Genomic DNA, 18,787 nt, shown 5'->3' with positions numbered 1-18,787 from the left:
TCAGCAGGAGGGAACAGAGCTACCTCCTCTCAATGCAACAACCGGAGCCCTCTGGTGGCTAGGCCTGGGCCTGGTCTGCACATAGAAATGCTATTGGTTATACTGTACAGGGCCTGGTTTGCACACTGAAAGTGCATTGGTTATACAGGGCCTGGTCTGCACACAGAAATGGCATTGGCTGTACAGGGCATGGTCTGCACATAGAAAAGTCATTGGTTATATAGGGCCTGGTGCTGACCAGAAACTGCATTGGTTATATAGGGCCTGGCCTGCATACAGAAATGGCATTGGTTATACAGGGCCTGGTCTGCACGCAGAAATGGCATTGGTTATACAGGGCCTGGTTTGCACACAGAAATGGCATTGGTTATACAGGGCCTAGTCTGCACACAAGCTGGGTGCGAGTTAACAGGGAGCTGGCTACTCAGCTCTTAGCAAGCACCCACATCCAAAGGCTCAGAGCTCTTCCCTTCATCATCCTCTCACGTCTGAATTTCTCTCCCTTTCTGAACTGCACACACAGGGCAGCCACCCCCTGAGGCAGGGGTCTGGTGGCAAGTGTACAGCAAGGGGAGCTAACTCAGAAATAGGAAGCATCTGAAATCCTGGACTTGAGAGCCCAAGACGGAGGATGTCTGCCTGTAGTTTCTGAGGGTATCCAAATCCCAAAACCTCTGGGCTTGGGCTTGCATTTAGGATGCCTGCCAATGGATTTGGGAGTATCTGAAGTCTCAGCATGAAAGGCTGGACGGGGGATGCTTGCCAGTTGTAGTGTCATACATGATGTTTAAAACGATTGAGTTCTGCCTGCTCAATCGATATGGTTTTTGGAGCAACTGAGTTCTGCTCAGTTGAGATGATATGGAACTGATTTGGCTGATTTGACCTGGAACACAAAAGATATTATTAAAAGAAAGACAGACAGACAGACAGACAGAGAGAGAGCAGTACCAACATCCTTGTTCTCTAAGCACCACCCTGACTATAACCATTGGGTCCCACTGCCTCTCAAGACCTTGGAGCAAATTCCAGGGCTTGTGACCACCCGCTTCCCTGGCTCTGACCACTAGACCTTCTCCCCTCCCAGAGCTGGGGACAGAGACCAGGATCTTGTCTCCTTCCCCTGCTGTTCTTCCCCCATTCTTTCCTGTAGGTCCCTCGAGCAACAGGGTAGTTGGATCTTGTTTCCCATCCGGGCTGAAGGTTTTTTCTGCCTCAGCTCAGTTCAGGGATGAGCCAGTCTTAGATTGGGAGCCCCACTTCTCCCCCCTTCCATGTCCCCTCTTACAGGCCCATGGATCTTTCCTGTGTTCAAAGAAACTATGGCTAGTGCGGAAGCCCAGTACAGAGCCTGCAGGATGCACCAGCTGCTCTAGGATGCTCGGGCCATGTTGTGAGGCCCTGATGATGGGTGCCAAGTGCAGACTTCGATACTGCCTCCTGGTGGAGTTTGCCACTTTGCTGTGCCTGCACGCTGGTGCAAATTGGGGATCTGTAATGACTTATGTATGACTCTGCTGCACTGGGCACCAGGACCTGCTCTGGAGTAAAGGGGACCTGAGTGGGGTTGCACAGGGACCAGAATGTTTCGACAGGAGGGGGCAGGGGAAGGAGGGGGGGCAAATGGACTGTGCCAGATTATGACATGCTGAGGCCCTAAACTATGTCCAGTTTAAGAGGCCCCATACGATAAAAATAAACCAATGTATGTCTATTTTTGTCATATTCGAATGAAAATGTCCATATTTAGAGAGTCATTTCCCATATCTTCTTTATCCAACCCTGACTCAACTTGATATTGAGTCAGGGTTGGGTTTTTTTTCTTATTTAGAGGCCCCTCATATTGTGAGGCCCTAAGCTATAGCATAAGTAGCTTAAGCCTACATCCATCACTGCAAATGGGGAACCCTGGGGACCTTGGTTCGGAGATCTGGTAAGAAAGGGAGAGCTGCACTGCTATGCTGTGGCAGAGGAGGACACTCCAAGATAAGGAGGGGCAGAGAGGATAAGTCACCCCACCCACTGCTGCACTAGGGAGTGGATGGCAGAGGGCCTTGTGCTCTTTGCTGGCTCGTCCATCTCAGCACCCCCTCCCCAGTGCTCAGGGCAGCTCAGAGCCCAGGTAGAGCAGCTCCCCTCTGTCTGGACTGATGCACTGAGCTGCCAGAAGGGACGTGATTTTAGACCCCAGCTGTTCTAAAACTGTTCTTTGTGTTATTTAGCAGAAGCCCTTGTAAGCTTATGGAGATGTAAGGTATCTGCACAGAGCCTCCCAGCAGCTCACAAATCATCCAAGGGGTACACCATTTCCTGTAGCTCACTGCCAATACAGTCTCATTCCCACTATGTAGTTTAAAATTGTTTATAAATCTAACTGTCCTTCATACAACTTCATTTGCCTTGGCTAACACGGGAACAGATATTTTTGTACTACTTAATGTGTTGTTTCAATAGCAAATAACTATGGATAATAATATTTGATTCCATTAGCTCAGCAGTCACTTCTCATAGTGCTTCCTATTATAACAGCTCTTGTATTCCTTTTGTGATTATGGTTATTTCTTTTATAGCACAAATAAAACTTTCCAAATTATCATCTGACTTCAGAGCTGTCTGATCTCTTAGGTTACCTTCAAAATGCCTTCCTGTTCCTTAGAGCCACCCAGGAGGACTGCCATTATCAATCATTAATTTGCTTCTTTCTCCTGGTGCCCTCGGAGTGAAAAGTACTAAGAGTTACTTGGATACTACCCAATGTGAAATAAGAATGGGGGTTTTTTTCAGCTTCTCTCACACCCATTCCAATGTGGTAAAAAAAGAAACTTTTAACTCCTGTTTTGGGGCTAGGAGTGTCCCCTTGGGGATTACGGGGTAGAGCTCTGGCCGTGGACATACGGCCAGATTACCACTAGGGCATCAATTGCCCATATGCAGGCTCTTTCCCAGTGTCAATAAGAGATGGCTCAGCCTTCAGTGAAACAGGGGTAAACTATTTCACATTTATCATGGAGTAAGAGTATATGCAGGGACAGTTACTGTGAAGTACATAAAGCAAGGGAAGTCTGCCTTGCAGCTTGCTGAGTGCCAGTTTCTGTTTAGGTAGCCATACCTGGTGGTACTATAGGATGTCAGTATAATTTCCCTGCAAACAAGCACAGAGACTCGTGCAGCCTCAAGCTATAACTGGTAAGTGTAAAATGTGCCATTGCTCCTAATGGGCCATTAATTCTGAGACTGCTAGTCTGTATGGCCCCAAGGCTCCTTCCCCTTAGGAAAATTAACATATGAATGTCCACAGTGCTCCATTATGTGTCTTTGGTGGGGGTAGCAAAATTAGTTTAAGTTGAGATATTTTTTGGACTAATTTGTAGTTCGGAGAACACCTGAGAAATGGTATTTTGTGGCTGAAAGATTATCTAATGTCTCTCCTGACCTTAAGGGGGTCTGATGAAAGATGTTACCACACCTCACTTATCTTGTTTCTCATGTTTTCCCTAGACTATCATGGCTACAACAATAGGGCACTTCTCAGGAGTGTCATTTAAGAGATGCAAAGAGCATTTTAAATGCAAGGAACTCAACTCCCTCTTTGTGGTTTCTCTTATTCCCTTCCTTTTCCTTACAGGAGACCTTCTTTAGGGTTTGGTGTTGGCTTGACAACATTATAACAGAAGCAAGGACTTTTTGATAATATCTTTTACTGAACAGTTGGTCCAATCAATAAAATATCACCCTCAAAACCTTGCTTCTCACATAATTTAAGGACCACCACAGTTACAGTGACACTCTGACCCCACTGCATTATGACAGGGAGCTGAAGGCTCACATTCCCGATCATCCAGTCCCTCATCTTTGGCTTTCTCTACTCTGATCTCTGATGAGGAGGAGGATGAAATAGTTTTATGGTAGATGAATATGGGCAAACAAGAGCTTGGTAGCAACCAAGATGATGAAGATCGCTCATTTACATCTATTTACCCTACTTGGTGTATGGCAGAGGTGGCCATTTTGCAGCACTGGTGCCAGAAGTTGCAGCCTCTGCATGTGGCATGCAGCAGATGAGGGAGGGGACAAGTGACACAGAGGCAGATATGGCAGGAAGCAGAAAGCAAAGCAGCAAATCATTCAGGGAGCACAGGGCTGGGAAAAGAAAGCAGAGCAGGAGATGAGGCAGGGGAAGAAGATTGTAGTGGCCCTGGGTGTGGGACTGATTTATGGCATGCCTGCCAAAAAGGTTGGCCCCCCACAGCTGTATGGTGATTTTCACCATGTAAGGTACAACTCTACCCTACCTTCTCCCTGACTTCAAACTAATGCAGCTAAATACCCCTCTCTCCCCAGAAGTATGTATCCCCACATAAGTACGTAAAATATGTACGTGAGGTTCCTTCCCCCTCCAAAATCAACCTATTAATCCACTTTTTCATTATTTCAACTGTAAAGATTTCCTCTGTCGTAGTTATAGGATTAATTTACATTTTCCTTTGCATCTTATGGCTAATTATAAATGTTCAAGTCTTTTGCATGCAAGCTCTATTTTTAGGGCAAGGGGGTGTTAAGTTTGGTGAGGATGCTTTCGGACAGCACACTTCATATATCCTTTGTCCATTTTTTTCTGTGGACAATCCAATCTCCCTACAGCAGCTGCCTTGCCACTCTGCCTCTGTAGGTTTGCTTTTTTTTTTTTAAATGTCAAAGTCAGAAACTTCCTCCACTTGTGAGTTCCAGGGATCCAACACAAGCAGGGCAGGATCGAGCCCTGAGATCTGTCAGCTGTGAAGTTGTGGGTGATGGTTACTAAAAACAAACCCATCCACTTCCCCAGCTTCTTCCAGGCAGCAACACTACAGCTTCTGCTCTGTCTGAGAGGGGAAAGGAGGCAAGGCAATGAGAGAGGCAAAGCAAGGAGCTGCTGATAGGCACCCAGGGACCCCATGGGCAATGCAGGGCCTGTCCTGCCAGACCCAGCCAGGAGACCTTCCCCACTGGGGCCCAGGGAGGAGGATAGGTGGGGCACATGCTTTGTAAGGCGATGCTTTTGGGATGCAAAAGGCTGCAGTGCAAGGCAGCATCTGGAAAGCTGTGCTCTAGCCAGGGATCAAGGTCAGATGTGGCAGCTCAAGAGCTCAGCTGGCTTGGCTATCACCCTGACCGGGGACAGAGGCAGAGCAGAAGACAGTGACATCCCTAACCAGACTACATTATGCTTTGTCAAGACCCGTGCGGGTAGTGCAGATGAGGGGGTCAGTGAAAACACACTCTGCTGCAACGACTTGTAGGTAGCTGTGCCCCAAAGCAGTTGACACAACTCCTGTGTCCAAATAAGACCAGAGCTATAACAACACAATGGTGCTTATTTACCATTCCAATATGAGAAAAGAGATTTTTTTTAAAGAAAATCCAAGCCAAATCAGCCAAATCCATTCCAAATCCATGAGTCAGTCCAGAACCATAAGTGGCCCTACAACTGGCAAACACCCTCCACCCCTGCCAAGGGCTTCAAATATTTCCAAAGTCTTTTCGTGGGCATCCTACGTGCAGGCCCAAGCCCGGAGACTTGGGGTTTAGATGCCCCCAAGTTTTGCCTTCCCTCAGCTGTATGGCCACAGAAGCAAGCTAGGGAAGAGCCTCCCATTTCCATAAAATGGGTTTTAAGCCCCAACACCTCGGTGGGTACTAAGCCATGCTAGAACAGTTATCCCCAGGAATGCTTAAGAAAACTGCCTTCATGGACCAACATACATGGTGTTTCCAAAGAGATAAGTTTTCTAGGTAAGAGCCCATTGAAGTTGCTCCAGCTCTGACCATTTCAGATACAGAGGTACACACTTCTGAGGGAGGGGGAAGTCTTTGGGGTGAGGGGGTGGCCTGTTTTAGAGACCTGTCCCCATTTCCCTTAACTCCTACCAGCCCCTGGGCTCAGTGCCTGTGCTCATATACTTGCCTCAAGCTGTTGCCTTTGGCCAGGGGTTCAGGAAGCCTTGTAAAACCCCATCACTACCCAACATGCCCCAGACAGCTGAGTGTGTTGGAAGATCATGGGGTGACAGGGAAAGAAGAGATGCTTTGAAACCACAGGAATGGGCAACTTCACCAGCCAGCCATTGCAGGCAGGTCCCTCCTCCTGCCCCCTCCCATCAGTTGCCCCTTTTGCACCTTTTCTGACCCCCAGAGGTCAGAAGGCAGCATGCAATGCAGCTGCTTGGATTCCCTCATTAGGAATAGGATACAGTCTGCTATAATGAAGACCTTATTAGCAGTTGTCAGCATCAAGGTTTAATAGCCCCCCACCTTGAAATAACATTGTGAGGAAGTTGTAGGGCTGACAGTAAAAATAAACAGTACCTCTTTCTTTCTCATATAAGATTGGGTAAACTTTATGGCCTTCCAGTGCAGATGGTTTTCCCTTTATTTTCTCTTCCAGCCCTGGAATGGCATCAAACAACTAACCAGAACAGTCCTGACCAGTGGTTCTCAACCTTTTTAGACTCAGGGCCTCCCTTGGAAAATGGCAGCTTCTAATTTTCACTTGTTTCTTGACTACAGGAAATAACCATGCAATTCTTCTGTTGCCAAGAACTTAGAAGGACACCCCGGGTCAGAACTTTGTGACTCTGGATTCCCACTTGAGATCTCTGGGTCTATTTTGTGAACTGCAGGACCCCGGTTTAGAATCACTGTTCTACAATTAGGGCCCAGCTATCATTAGGGCCCGCGCGTTATGACTTTGGCATCTTCCTTGCTGGTAGATACGACCATCCTAAGTTAATTTCATTCTTCTAAATCTCGTGATGCACAGCGTGAGTCCATTATTATTTCTTTTTCTTATATCTTGCAATTCAGGAGAAGCCCCAACCTGGGTGTGATCTAGGATTTTGTAATTACGATTACAAGAGTGGGTTTCACATGTCTTAACATGATATTGAGGGACACAACCATTAAAACTGAAGCTATCTTTTTTTTCAGACTGTATGTTTTAGCATACAATTGCTTGGCAATCAACTTCTTCACCCCTTTCACACCTACAGCATCCCAACGCAAAAACCTGTTGTGCAGCTGACTTCAGATTTCCCATAGGCATATTCAACAGACACCAAGATCTGATTGTCTGGTTTTCAGGCTGACCTAATTACTTTTGGATTGAACCTCAGGGGATTTATGCAGTGTAACCAATAAACATTTACAGACACTCTCCTGGAGATCAAATTAAATAAATAGATTTTACTTGTGTCCTCTCTAAATAAAAGAGTAGGACACTTATTTCTACTTTGTTCCTCCTCATGCACTGTAATAAAATCACAAACAACCATCCTGATTCAATGCCTATAGGCCAGGTTAAAATGCTGAATTCTGAACAGAACAATATAAACACTGAGAGAAAAGGTTCATACCAGGAAAATGGTATATTTATATATATCAAACCCTATTACAGAACAAACCATAGGTTGTAAGAATAGCCCAAATTAAGTGACTTCATTAAAGTGAATAAAAAGAGGGAGAGAAAAAAGGTGTGACCCAAATCATCCAGGAGATCGAGATGCTTCTGGTTGTAGGTTGGTTGTAAGATGCCTTTGTGGATTTGTAAATGTAATATTTTAAGTAAAATGTACATGTTTTAAGTAAAATGGAAGGCACAAAGATGTTCTCGAGTGTGTGTATAGGGATGGGGAGGACACAGTAAATGGAAATCTTAGCACTGAATGGACGTGTGGATCAGTATAAATATGACCCTCAGAGGTTGACGGTGCTGGGACTATGGTGGGATTGTTTCTTCCCATAGAGGATTTTCTAGGCCTGAAGGAGACCAGGCTCCATGAGTGGGGCTTACTGTACTTCTACTCGGTGTGGTCAGGGCTGGCTTTTAGGACATGAATGTCTAGTCAGTGGAGATCCTGGAGTCTCCGCTGTTGGTGACAGGTTTGAAAGGAAAAGTCACTCCTGCACCAGCTGGATCTGTTGGCTTCCTCAGTCTGCAGACAGAGCTCAAGCAAGTGAGCCTTAGGGTGGGAGGCCTTCTCACCCCTTCTCGATTGCCCAGTGCCGGCAAACTTCCATAGCTCCAAATCATGGGCACTTCCTATTGACTTGTTGCTGGAGCCAGCCTCTGACCTTGCGTGGAATCCAGTCAGAGCTGTCATCTGTCAAGCACATCCAGTTCACACCACTCTGCATCTCATGCCTACGTCATAAATGGCCACGCTGGGGTTCTGTGCCTTTCCAGCTGCTTTCACCAATGCAACGTCCCCTAGAATGTGCTTCCCTGCATCCACCTGCTTCCTTGAGCTGCTGGTCTCAGCTATGTGGCTTCTGGGTCATCCCTACCACAAGGAACAGCTCCAGGTGAGGGCTGGACCTGTCTGAAATAAGGGCTGGAACCTGTCTGCGGAGCACTTTTTTGAGTCCTTTGACTTTTATGCACTACTTTTGCAGAGTAGAAATGTACCTTATTGACTAACTGAATCAGAGATGCATAAGCTTTTGTGAACAAGAACTTAGCTCATCAGATGCTGTGATAGGATATGCACAGAACAGGCTATCACAAAGAGAGAGGGTGATTTGAATACAAAAGATAGGGAAGAGGCAAAAACAGTTCAATGCTGAGAGAGGCAAACAAGTAAGAAATCCACCAGGAAAAAAGGGGTCACAAAATCTAATCCAGGTAATGGGATAAGAAAGACCATGGGATATTATAGATAGCTCACCTGGAAACCCGCCAACCACCACAGCTACCTTCATGCCACCAGCTCTCATCTTAAACATATCATTAGATCTACCATCTACAGCCAAACTCTGTTACAACTGTATCTTCTATGATCCCTTCAGTTGAGATGCACACCTTGTCTGGAGCATGGATTCATACACTTCAATACAATCACAAAACCATAGCCACTCAAATCAACAAAGCCAGACTCAGCCCCTACTTTGACCTGCTACAATACCAGTCCCCTAGACAAAGACAACAGAATCCCTCTGGTTGTCACCTACGGCCCCCACCTGAAAGCCTTGGACATATCATCAATAACCTGAATCTCCAACTGCTCCTGGAAAAGGATGACCATCTTAAGGTAGCCATGAGAAACAAACTTGTCCTGGCTTACAAACAGCCCCAAACACAAATGATGTCTCTCAAACAACAGGCTACTAACTCCTATTCTCACCAAGGCACCAGGCTTTGTAATGGACCCAGATGCAAGCTGTGCCCCCTGATCACTACAAACCATATCATCATTGGGCCAAGGTCACAGTTTAAATCATCTGAGGGTCATTCAACTGCACCTCTACCAGCATCATATACACCCTCACCTCCTTACAGTGCCCCTCTGCTGCTTACATTGGCCAGACAGGGTGAACCAAATATGAAAGAATGAGGGGGCACTTATTTGATATCAAGTCCAAAATCGCATAAACTTTCATAGCAGAATACTTGAACCTTCCTGGACAGTCCATTGCTGACCTCTTGCTGGCTGCTCCTATACAGTGAAAATTAAAAGCAAACTTCAACACAAAATTGCCCAAAAAAAGAAATCATCCACAGACTAGATTGTGTTAAATATGGTCTAAACAGGAATTAGGGATTCTTATCCCATTATCTGGATTAGCTTTTGTGACCCCTTTGTCCCTGTGGGTTTAATTACTTGTTTGCCTCTCTCAGCACTGCCTTCCCACCCGCCTCTCCCCACCTTCTCTCTTCCTTGTCTTTTGTATACAAGTCACTGTTTCAATTTGATAGTCTGCTCTGTGCATGTCCTTTCACTGCTTCTAATGAAGTGAACTCTTGCTCACAAAAACGTATGTATCTCAGTTCGTGTATTAGGTGCATTAGGTGCTACCATGCCTTCTTCCTGACTTCAGACTAACATAGCTAACTATGTCTCTCTGCTCATAGATGTTAAGGGGTACTTGATGGCTTATGGGTGCATGGGGGAGAGAGGGGGGGCCTGGAGTGGATGTTCTTGTGGACTTTTGTTGCCTTAACATCTATTACAGCAGTTCCCAATCTTTCCAGGCAGGTAACCTTACTTCTGAGCTTACTTCCTATGTCAGAGGGCTGAATCTGATGGTCCTTTCTGCTCCTACGTTGTTGTTGAAAAAGTGTAAATCCTGGACCATGATTCTTTGTCTATGTCTTCAAGAAATGGAAGCAGAGCATGGGGGTACAATGCCAGTCCAGGGAAACAGAGCTCATGGGATTCTCTTTGTTCCCCCACCAAGTGGTCAGGAGGCACAAAAAGCCAGCTGCTCTATGGCAATGAACCCTTCATGGGAATCTCTTCTGCCCGGGGTCAGTAAGCCAGGAAGAGCTGGAAGCAGAGTCATCAGTCAGCTTGGGATCAACTCCTACCGGCTTTTGGACTGGTGCATGAAGATAATGGTGGGGTAATTTCTTTTTCAGGTGAGTTCTCCGGTGTTTTGTGAGGCCTGTACTGGACCTGAAGTCCTTCTCACACTCAGGGCATTGATAGGGTTTGTCTCCCGTGTGGAGTCTCCGATGGATGGTGAGGGTTGAGCTGGCCCGGAAGGTCTTCCCACAATAAGGGCACTTATAGGGTTTCTCCCCAGTGTGGATCCTTATATGTCGAACAAGGGTCGAGCGGTCCCTGAAGCATCTTCCACAGTGGGGGCATTCATAAGGCCTGTAGTCCTCATGAGTTCTCTTGTGCATGGCCAAGGCTGAGTGATCATTGTAGCTTTCCCCACAGTCAGGGCATGGACAAGATTTCTGTTCTCCATGTTTCTTCTGATGCTTGGTCAGAGATGAGTGTTCAAGGAAGACTTTCCCACACTCCAGGCACTGGTAGGGTAGTAGCCCCAGGTGGATCAACCGATGAATATCATAGGAGGAGCTGTCTGTGAAGCTTTTCCTGCAGTCAGGGCAACGGTGGATGCTTTCTGCCTTATGAATTTTAAGATGCTTTCTTAAGGACTTGTTTGACATGAAGCTCTTCCCGCAGTTGGAGCATACAAAGGGTCGCTCCCCAGAATGGATTCTCTGATGGACCACGAGGCTTGATTTGGAAGCGTAGCTTTTCTCACACTCAGGGCACTGATAGGGTTTCTCTCCCGTGTGGGTTCTCAGGTGTCTATTGAGGGAGGAGCCCCTGCTGAAGGTTTTCTCACACTCAGTGCACACATGTTTCTGCTGTCCTGGGTGCACCCCTTGCTGTGTCTTGACATTGAGGTTTTTGTGCTCTTTCCCATTAGCACCAGACTGGGGCAGTTTCTTTGCTGGATGGTTTTTCTGCTGCCTCTCTTTCCGGTGCTGTTTTGCACATGCCAGAGAGTCATCCCCTTTAGCTCTTCCCCATAATATCCCATGTGGCTCCAGCTGCTCAGGATCTTCTTTCTGGGGACTCTCCTCCTCATCCTCACTTGCTGTCCCATCACCTGCTGGGACAGAGAGAGCATCCAGAGGGAAATCATTCTCTATGCTAGAGAAGAGAGAACCTCAGAGGCAGGAATAGAGACAGAAGGAAAGAATAAGTGCTGGGGAGATGGAATAATCAGGCAATCATTTCCCACACCCTTCCAGAGGACAGAAAGGCTGGGAGCCATTCTGTCTCCACATCCCATGTGAAGAGCCAGAGCAAGGAGTCAGTCAGGATTGGAGGGGACCCACAACATTGGCTGGGCACAATCCTGACCTGGCTGTGATGAGGTTGAACTGGGGGAGCTCAGTTTGTAGTAATTCCAGTATGTTTTTATTGTTGATCCCAGTTTCAGGAGTCGTCCAATGGGTTCCTCATCACCGCTTTCTTCAGAACTGTGGATGTCTGGCACCCAGGCCTCTTCCCCTCGCTCCAGTTGTGCAAGGAATTCAGCTGTGTAAGTTGGAAACTCTGCGCAGGGCAAAGAAACAGGTGAGTTCACAGTGGATTGCAGACTCGGGGGAAATGTGCTAAGGAGACTGTTCCAGCCACTTCAGCCTCAGTCCACTTGAAAGCAGCAAAACCCCAAGGCAGGCTCTCTAGATGCTCAAAACCACCAGGCATTCTACTGATGGAGGACTTAATTCTCCACATCTGTGCTGGGAGCACACACAGCCAGATACCCAGCATCAAAGAGGTTCTTAAAATATTAAGCCAGCAGCTCCATGTCCCAGGGGAACGAGATGCCAACCAGAAGGGGAGATGCTCTGCATTCACTGTTTAAGAAGAGAGAGGAGTGAAGTAAAGTCAGGAATCACAGGGAAGCTCAAGAGTGAATGAGCACAGTCTGTCCTGAGTAGCTTATTTCACTTAAGGCTAGGCTCAAGGAGGGAGCGTATCAAGCAGTGGAGTAGGAGGTAACAAGAAGTACAGGGGCTAACCATAGCACTTCCTGAAGGGAACTGAGTGGGTGAGCATGTGTGGGTGTGTGTGGGTGTGTGTGTGTGCGTGTTTGATTTATATGCCACTCATCCCAACTAATGTTTGGGGTGGCTTACAATAAAAGAACAGAATAACTTACAAACAGGGGAGCAACAAGAGAACACAAAAGCTTAAAAGGGAATTAGAATATCAGCATAAAACAGAGACGCCCAAACAATATCTCAGTCTAGCTTAAAGTCTGCCCACATAGGAAGGGCTTGTAGTGCTTCTGTCCGGCTCTGGCGGGTCTCAAGAGGGGGGGAGTTCCTGAGCTGAGGAGCAACTGGAAGAAACAACCTCTCATACATTTTCACCAAGCAAACTTGGGCTATTGATGGTACTTGCAGAAGGTTGCTCTTGGCTGACTTTAGGGTTCACAGTCAGGGCTGGACACAGGAATGGGCAAACCGGGCAGCAGCCTGGGGCCCGGACAAAAAGGGAACCCGAAAATTGTAATTTTTATTATTATTATCATTATCTCTGGCAAAGGGGGGCCCGCTACTAAAAGTTCACCCGTGGCCGCTGGGAGTCTAGGTACAGTGCTGATCACAGTGGGGCATAAGGAAGAAAGTGGCCCCTTAGGTAAGTACAGCCAGACTCTTTAGGGCTGTATAGGTCAAAAACAGCATGATGAATTGTGCCTTGAAAGCTTTTGGGTACCAATCCAGACTCAGATCCAAGTGCAGCAGAGGATCCAAGAGCGCCCAAAGGCTGCAAACCTGAGTGGCAAGGGAAGACTGACCCTCATCAATGACAGATGCCCCAATCCCCCCACATCAAGTGATCTGCCCACCACCATCACCTCTGTCTTGTCTGGATTCAGTTTTAATTGGTTTTCCTGCCTCCAGTCCCCAACTGGGGTCCTCATCCTCCTCCTCTTCCTCCTCCTCCTCCTCGGTGGAAAAGACAATCACCTCCTCATAGGCCTCTGGTACCTGAAATAAGCATCTTCCACTCATTACCTGCCCCCACAGCATCAGCTCAGCCACAGGCACAGTATGAATGGATCTCACTGCCCTTAGGCACAGTCAAGAAGCAGGCACTCTCCAGCACAGCCCCCCTCCCCCTCACCCCATCAGCTCTTGGACAATCACTTACCTGAGCCAGCTTGGCTGCAGCCATTTCCTCTCCCTGAGCCCTGGGAGGATGGGATGACCAGGAGTGGGTCATGAAGGTCCCTCTACAGCCTGTCAGGGCAAGGAAAACCAGCATGGGCTGTCATCAGCTTTGCACCTAGCTCCCCCCAGCCCCACAAGGCTCTCTCCCTGCAGGCAGAAGCTCTAGTCTGCAACTTTGGGAAAATACTTGATCCCTGCATTACAGCACAGACCTGATCCCTCCCACCAGGATTAAACCCACCCAACATTTTACCTCCCCTCCCCTGCAGTATCCCCCTCCCAGAGCCAGAAAAAAGCAGCATGAAGCTCCTCAACACTGTCCCAAAGGGCAGCTGCTTCCCTCAGCAGCACAAGGACCAGGCAGGAGCAGGGACTGGCTCTTCCTCTCTCTGCTCCTCACCTTGGTCACAGGACAGTCTGGGCAGGACTGGAGCAGGTCACCTCCCTCCCCAGTGACTGCTCCTGCTGTCTCGTCCAGTCTATCTCTCCCAGTTTCTGTCTTCTTCCACTTCTTGGACTCCACATCTCATTCTTGCAACCAGAATAGCTCCTGCCTGTGCTCCCAGGAGTGAGAGTCTGTGTCAGCAAGGGCAGCAGCTCTGGGACTTGCAAACCCCAGGGAGCAGAGATGGATTCAGAGGGGCCATGTGTGCAGAGAGCCCCTGTCCTGCCAGTTCCCAGCACTTTCCCCAATGTCTCTCTCCTTTACCTGGAGTCCCCAGCTCAGGAGTTGGTGTCAGAAGTTGGCTGCCCTGGGGGGCTGCTTCCAGCCGCCAGCAAATGTCAGCATCTCCCACCACAGATCCTTCTGGGGCAGCAACAGCTTCTCATCCTGAGCTCCCTGCTCACAATGGAGGCAGCAGCAGCACAAGCATCTGATTCAGGAAGCTCCACTCTTCCCCCCTTAACCCCATGCTGACCAGAGACAGAGAACACAGGTCCCCTCCCATAGCAATAACCACATCCCTCTGGTGGCAGCAGGCAATGTGGTCCCACCCCTGAGCTCTCCCCCCCTCCGTGCCTAGAGCTGGTGTGTGCAGGAGGTGGGGAGCCTGCCCTCCCCCAGGTAATATGTCCTGAGAAATGAAGGCAGGGAGGACCCAGCCTTTACCTGGACCCATGTCCAGGCTACACAGATATGACAGGGGCAGTGGTGAGGCAGGCATTGGGTGATGCCCAGGATCATTGTGCTGGGCAGAGAGGTCTGAGACAGCTGCAGAGTTGCCAGTGTTGGGATTTTATTGTGAATCCAACAAGATTCGGGAGTTTACATTTTCCTACATTGTGAGATTACCAGCACCAAACCCGCGAGTTCACCCTTTGCTAAAGCAGCCACTGTTTCCCTTCCCATCCTGCAAAGTTGAATCCAAGCTGCTCTTCAGTGTAGAGCTGCCCTCCAGTCTCTCCTGCCTTTGCCCCTGGAGGAGGGGTTGCCCCTTGCAAAGATTTCTGCCATCTCTTGCTGTTTTCACTTGAACTGCTGCTAGGCTGCCCACAGAAGTGATGACAGGGGGGAAAGAAGTGGTAAAGCAGCCACGGGGCAAATGTAAATCTAGCCCCACTAAATTAATATTTTTTTTAAAAGACTGCTATTTCATATTCTTAAATTAGGAGAAAAAATCGTGTGGTGACTTTTTTTTGTTCAGTGTCCCTTATGAACATTTTAACAATGTAAAACAAACAAAGAAGAAAATTCCCAAATTAAAAACAAAGTTAAATTGCAGTTAAGTGTGTGCATATAAGTAACTTCAGTATAAAACACTAAAGGGATGTTGTACGTACACCAAAAGTTCATATTACAAAACCAGGATGCTCAAAATGAAGGTTAATTTTACAGAAATCCCAGTATGATATGGTATGGAAATATGCAGTTAAGGTACCCATGCAACCTTAACTCTGCCCTATATGAGGGCACATGCTGTGAAAGAAATCTGAAAGTCAGCTGTCTTCAAAAATATATGTCATTTGATCGGGGACTATAAAGCCTTTCTGCTGAAATTAGTTATAGTGTTATGATCTAGCATCACTCCAGGATGGAGTGAAGATTATTCTGAGGCTAATTAGAACTGCTGTATTATAATATTACTTGTTTAGTTACAATTATATCAACTCCTTCAATTAATTGTTTAGTTACAATTATATCAAATTATACCAAAATCCCTTGGGAAGTGCAATGAAGTCTTCTGTTTTGGCTGTCTCAGAACTACTTCATTTTCAGATAATTGGCTATCTTTGCTTTTGTTCTTCATGACTGTAAAGCTGAAAAATGTTTCACTACAGAAAATTCCCTGAAGCCTGACCTTGCAAAATGGTGTGATCTCTTTATTGTTCTCACTAGATTGAGCCTATGAGGCTAGAGCCATTGCTTTTTCCTGAGGGCAATAAGGCTTCATTTCCATTAGGAACAATGGGGGACTGTGGCCATTTTGAAAGAGGGCATCTCTTCTCAGAGCACCTTCTCATCAGGGTACATGTACCCTAAGAGACATTTTGCTGGGCCCAGTCTAAGCATAGAAAAGAGAGGATATCCCAAAAGGCTTATCTTCTAGCTTCACCTCTAATTTGCAGATTCTAACCTTACTAATATTGTTTTTCATAATCAAGGAAGTTTATTACATAATTTGACTCTATCTCAATGCACTGAGAAGTCCCAGATGCTTAGGTACATTGTTTCACATTAATTACCAGAATTTCCCTTTTTCCTTGTGGTTATATGTCCACCAGAACTACGGCATGGTATTGCATACAGATGAGAGAGTCTTCTTCAGTTTTCAGCCATTCAGTGAGTCTAATACAAATCCAACATCACCGTGCAAAGTACAGGGAGCTAACAGCATAGTGCAATGAGAGGGTTTTGTAGGGTGCAAGGCTGGGAGAGGGAAATGGCTCAAAGACATGGCATTAGTGGTAGGGTTCTTCATCCTTGGCTCCCAAGTTCGGGTTTCCAATCCGTGCATCATTCTTGCAGCTGTCCTTGGACTCTCAGCAATTTTCCAATCGCCTTTTCAAAGTGGGGATACCAAGGCAGAGCCCAGGCTCCCAGAAGAGGTGCCACCAGTGCTATGTGTAGAGGCAATAGGACTTCCACTTCATACTGCCAAATTTGTATATCCCAGAATAGAGGTAGCACTCTTACTCACAGCATCACATGAGAAGCTCATATGGAGCTGGTTATCTACCAACAGCCTCTAAACCTGTTATAGACTAAAAGTCAAACCATTCTGGTAAACTAGGTGCCTAAATAGAGTTGAGGCAGAATTTCGGTACCTAAGTTGCAAGAAGTGATCATTGTTAGGGAGACCAAGGATTTTGGAGCTGAGTGCTGAGAGCAGCTGCAGAGAAGGGCAGCAGTTCAGCCACACCTATGCTGGGTCTAGGTAGCTCCCTGCTCAGTCTCACGTGGTCTAGTGGTTGGAAGTGTCCAGCTCTCCCCATTAACTGTATAGGGAGCCCAGGCATTTAACCCTTTTTTTGTGGCTCACTCTGCTGAAGCCAAGCACCTTATTTTAGCACACCAAAGCTGAACTTGGAGACACATAATGAGCTGGATTGTAACTGTTTTTCCTGTCTGATGGAAGCTCTTCAGTCTTCTCCCTTGCTTACTCTGAGGGCCTTATGGCTAAGGGCAAGCAAAACTCAGGGGCATCCAAACCCCAAGCCTCTGGGCTTGGGCCTGCAAGTAGGATGCCCGCCAAAGGATTTGGAAACATCTGAAGCCCCAGGTGTGGGTGGAGGATGTTTGCTGGTCGTAGGGCCACTTGTGGTTCTGGACTCTTGGGTTTGGAATTAGTTTTGGCTAATTTGGCCTTGGTTACAAATTTTTGTCTAAAAAAAAGCTCTTCAGATAGAGAAAACCATAGCAATAGTGAGTCACTGCTGTTCAGGGGAACAGGGGTAGCTGAAGCAGCTGTAAGTCTCCTTCCAGAGCGCATCATGTCTCCACCAGGGTACACTGCCACCATAGTGTGGCAGCAACCTCAGGGTATGGACAAGGGCTGGGTCTGATGACTTGGAGAGGTGGAGAAGGCACAACCTGCCTTGGCAGTCTGCTCCCCCTTGATTAAAGAGCCTCAAACCCTGGCCCTAAACAGGCAGCCTCCACCCCCTCACAACACCCTTCCGCCAACACACATCCTCCTGTAAGGCCCAGTGGTTACAAACACTCCCTCAATGGTGGAACTGTAAAGATGTGTTTTGGATTGTCAAGTGAACCACAGCAGTCACAAGGCAGGTTGGTAGAGGTATAGTGATATGCATAGTGAGATTTATAGTGAGATATGTGTTTGTTTTTGCCAAAAAAAAAAAAATCTGGGAGATTTTGATTTGCCATCAACGTCTGCATTGGGACCCAAACTCCAATTCCCAGCTGCAGCTGGGTCAGTCACACCCCCTCCCTCTGTAGCAGGGACTGCTCTTTCTCTTAAGTGCACAACAGCACTTGCCCATCACTTCCCACCTGACGTTTCCCTTTCTCCCTCTCCCTTGCTCCCACAGTGGGTACTCAAGGACCCTAAAACAAACCTGGCAGAATGGGCTTCTGCTTCCTTCCCTATATCCCTCTGTCTCCTCCTACTCCCTCTGGCAGTCCCCACACTTACCCATTCCCCTGTCTCCCTGGCAGTTCCAGCACTGCCAAACAGATTTGTGGATGTGCCAAAAGCTGCCTGCCTTCTACAAATCAAGGTGTCTCACGCGCATGGTTGCAGACCAGAGCATGGCTGTGTAACAGCTCAAGACCCAGGTGGCAAATAAAACCAGCTCTGTGTGAGATGGCTTTAAAATCTTACAATTAAGCCATTCATTTGATTGTTTTAATAATTCTGGAAACAATATTATAACTCCTGACCCTCCTCCCCACTCTCTGGGGGGCTGGAGCAGTCCATGTGGTAGGCTCCAACCTTCAAAGAGGCAGAGAACAAGCTGTGGGAGGGAGGGATTTGGAGCAGGCACTGGGAAGTCAGTCTGTGGCTTCAGTGCTGCGCTGCAGTTATGAATCCTTCCCTTCCTGGGAAGAATCAGTTTATCTGGAGGATCCAGGAGTCCTCCCATGCAAGGGCTGGGCTTGGTTCACTCAGCAGGGGGGCAGAGGCTCCAGCCCCAGCTGGGCTCCGGGGATAGATGTAGTGCCCACAGCCAGTGCCCATCCCTGCAAAAATGGGGGAGGGGAGCTGAAATTCTCTAAGTCCCTGGATAAGGGAAACAAGATTCTTTGGGTAGATGTGATATCTTTTATTAGACCCACTAAATAGTTGGAAAAATTGTTCTTTGCAAGTTGTGAGACACAAACACCCGTCTTCAGGCACAGGGTAAGAGAAAACATTC

The 18,787-nt window shown here is 47.3% G+C and overlaps 1 protein-coding gene across 1 annotated transcript; it reads right to left on the bottom strand.

The window, feature by feature from the left end:
* Window positions 1–10,258: 10,258 nt before the first annotated feature.
* On the bottom strand, window positions 10,259–13,469 carry LOC106721988 (zinc finger protein 664-like). The gene is made up of 4 exons (XM_025199835.1): window positions 13,446–13,469; window positions 13,150–13,282; window positions 11,643–11,837; window positions 10,259–11,388 (listed from the first exon to the last, which is right to left on the bottom strand). The coding sequence occupies exons 1-4, from the start codon at window positions 13,467–13,469 to the stop codon at window positions 10,259–10,261; spliced, it is 1,482 nt and encodes a 493-aa protein (XP_025055620.1).
* Between the last annotated feature and the right edge of the window lie 5,318 nt (window positions 13,470–18,787).

Source organism: Alligator sinensis, unplaced genomic scaffold (assembly GCF_000455745.1).
Source record: "Alligator sinensis unplaced genomic scaffold, ASM45574v1 scaffold1097_1, whole genome shotgun sequence".
Lineage (NCBI taxonomy): Eukaryota > Metazoa > Chordata > Crocodylia > Alligatoridae > Alligator > Alligator sinensis.
The sequence above is the reverse complement of the archived record's forward strand: the minus strand, read 5'-3'. Positions and strand labels throughout refer to the sequence as shown.

What these genes read in the sequence shown, in the direction of transcription:
- LOC106721988 (XM_025199835.1), bottom strand. Translation starts at nt 13,469, where the DNA reads ATGGCTGCAGCCAAGCTGGCTCAG. An exon ending in TGAATCCAGACAAGACAGAG is followed by an intron (nt 11,838 to 13,149) that starts GTGATGGTGGTG and finishes TGCCCTGCGCAG; the next exon opens with AGTTTCCAACTTACACAGCT. An exon ending in TTCAACCTCATCACAGCCAG is followed by an intron (nt 11,389 to 11,642) that starts GTCAGGATTGTG and finishes TCTCTGTCCCAG; the next exon opens with CAGGTGATGGGACAGCAAGT.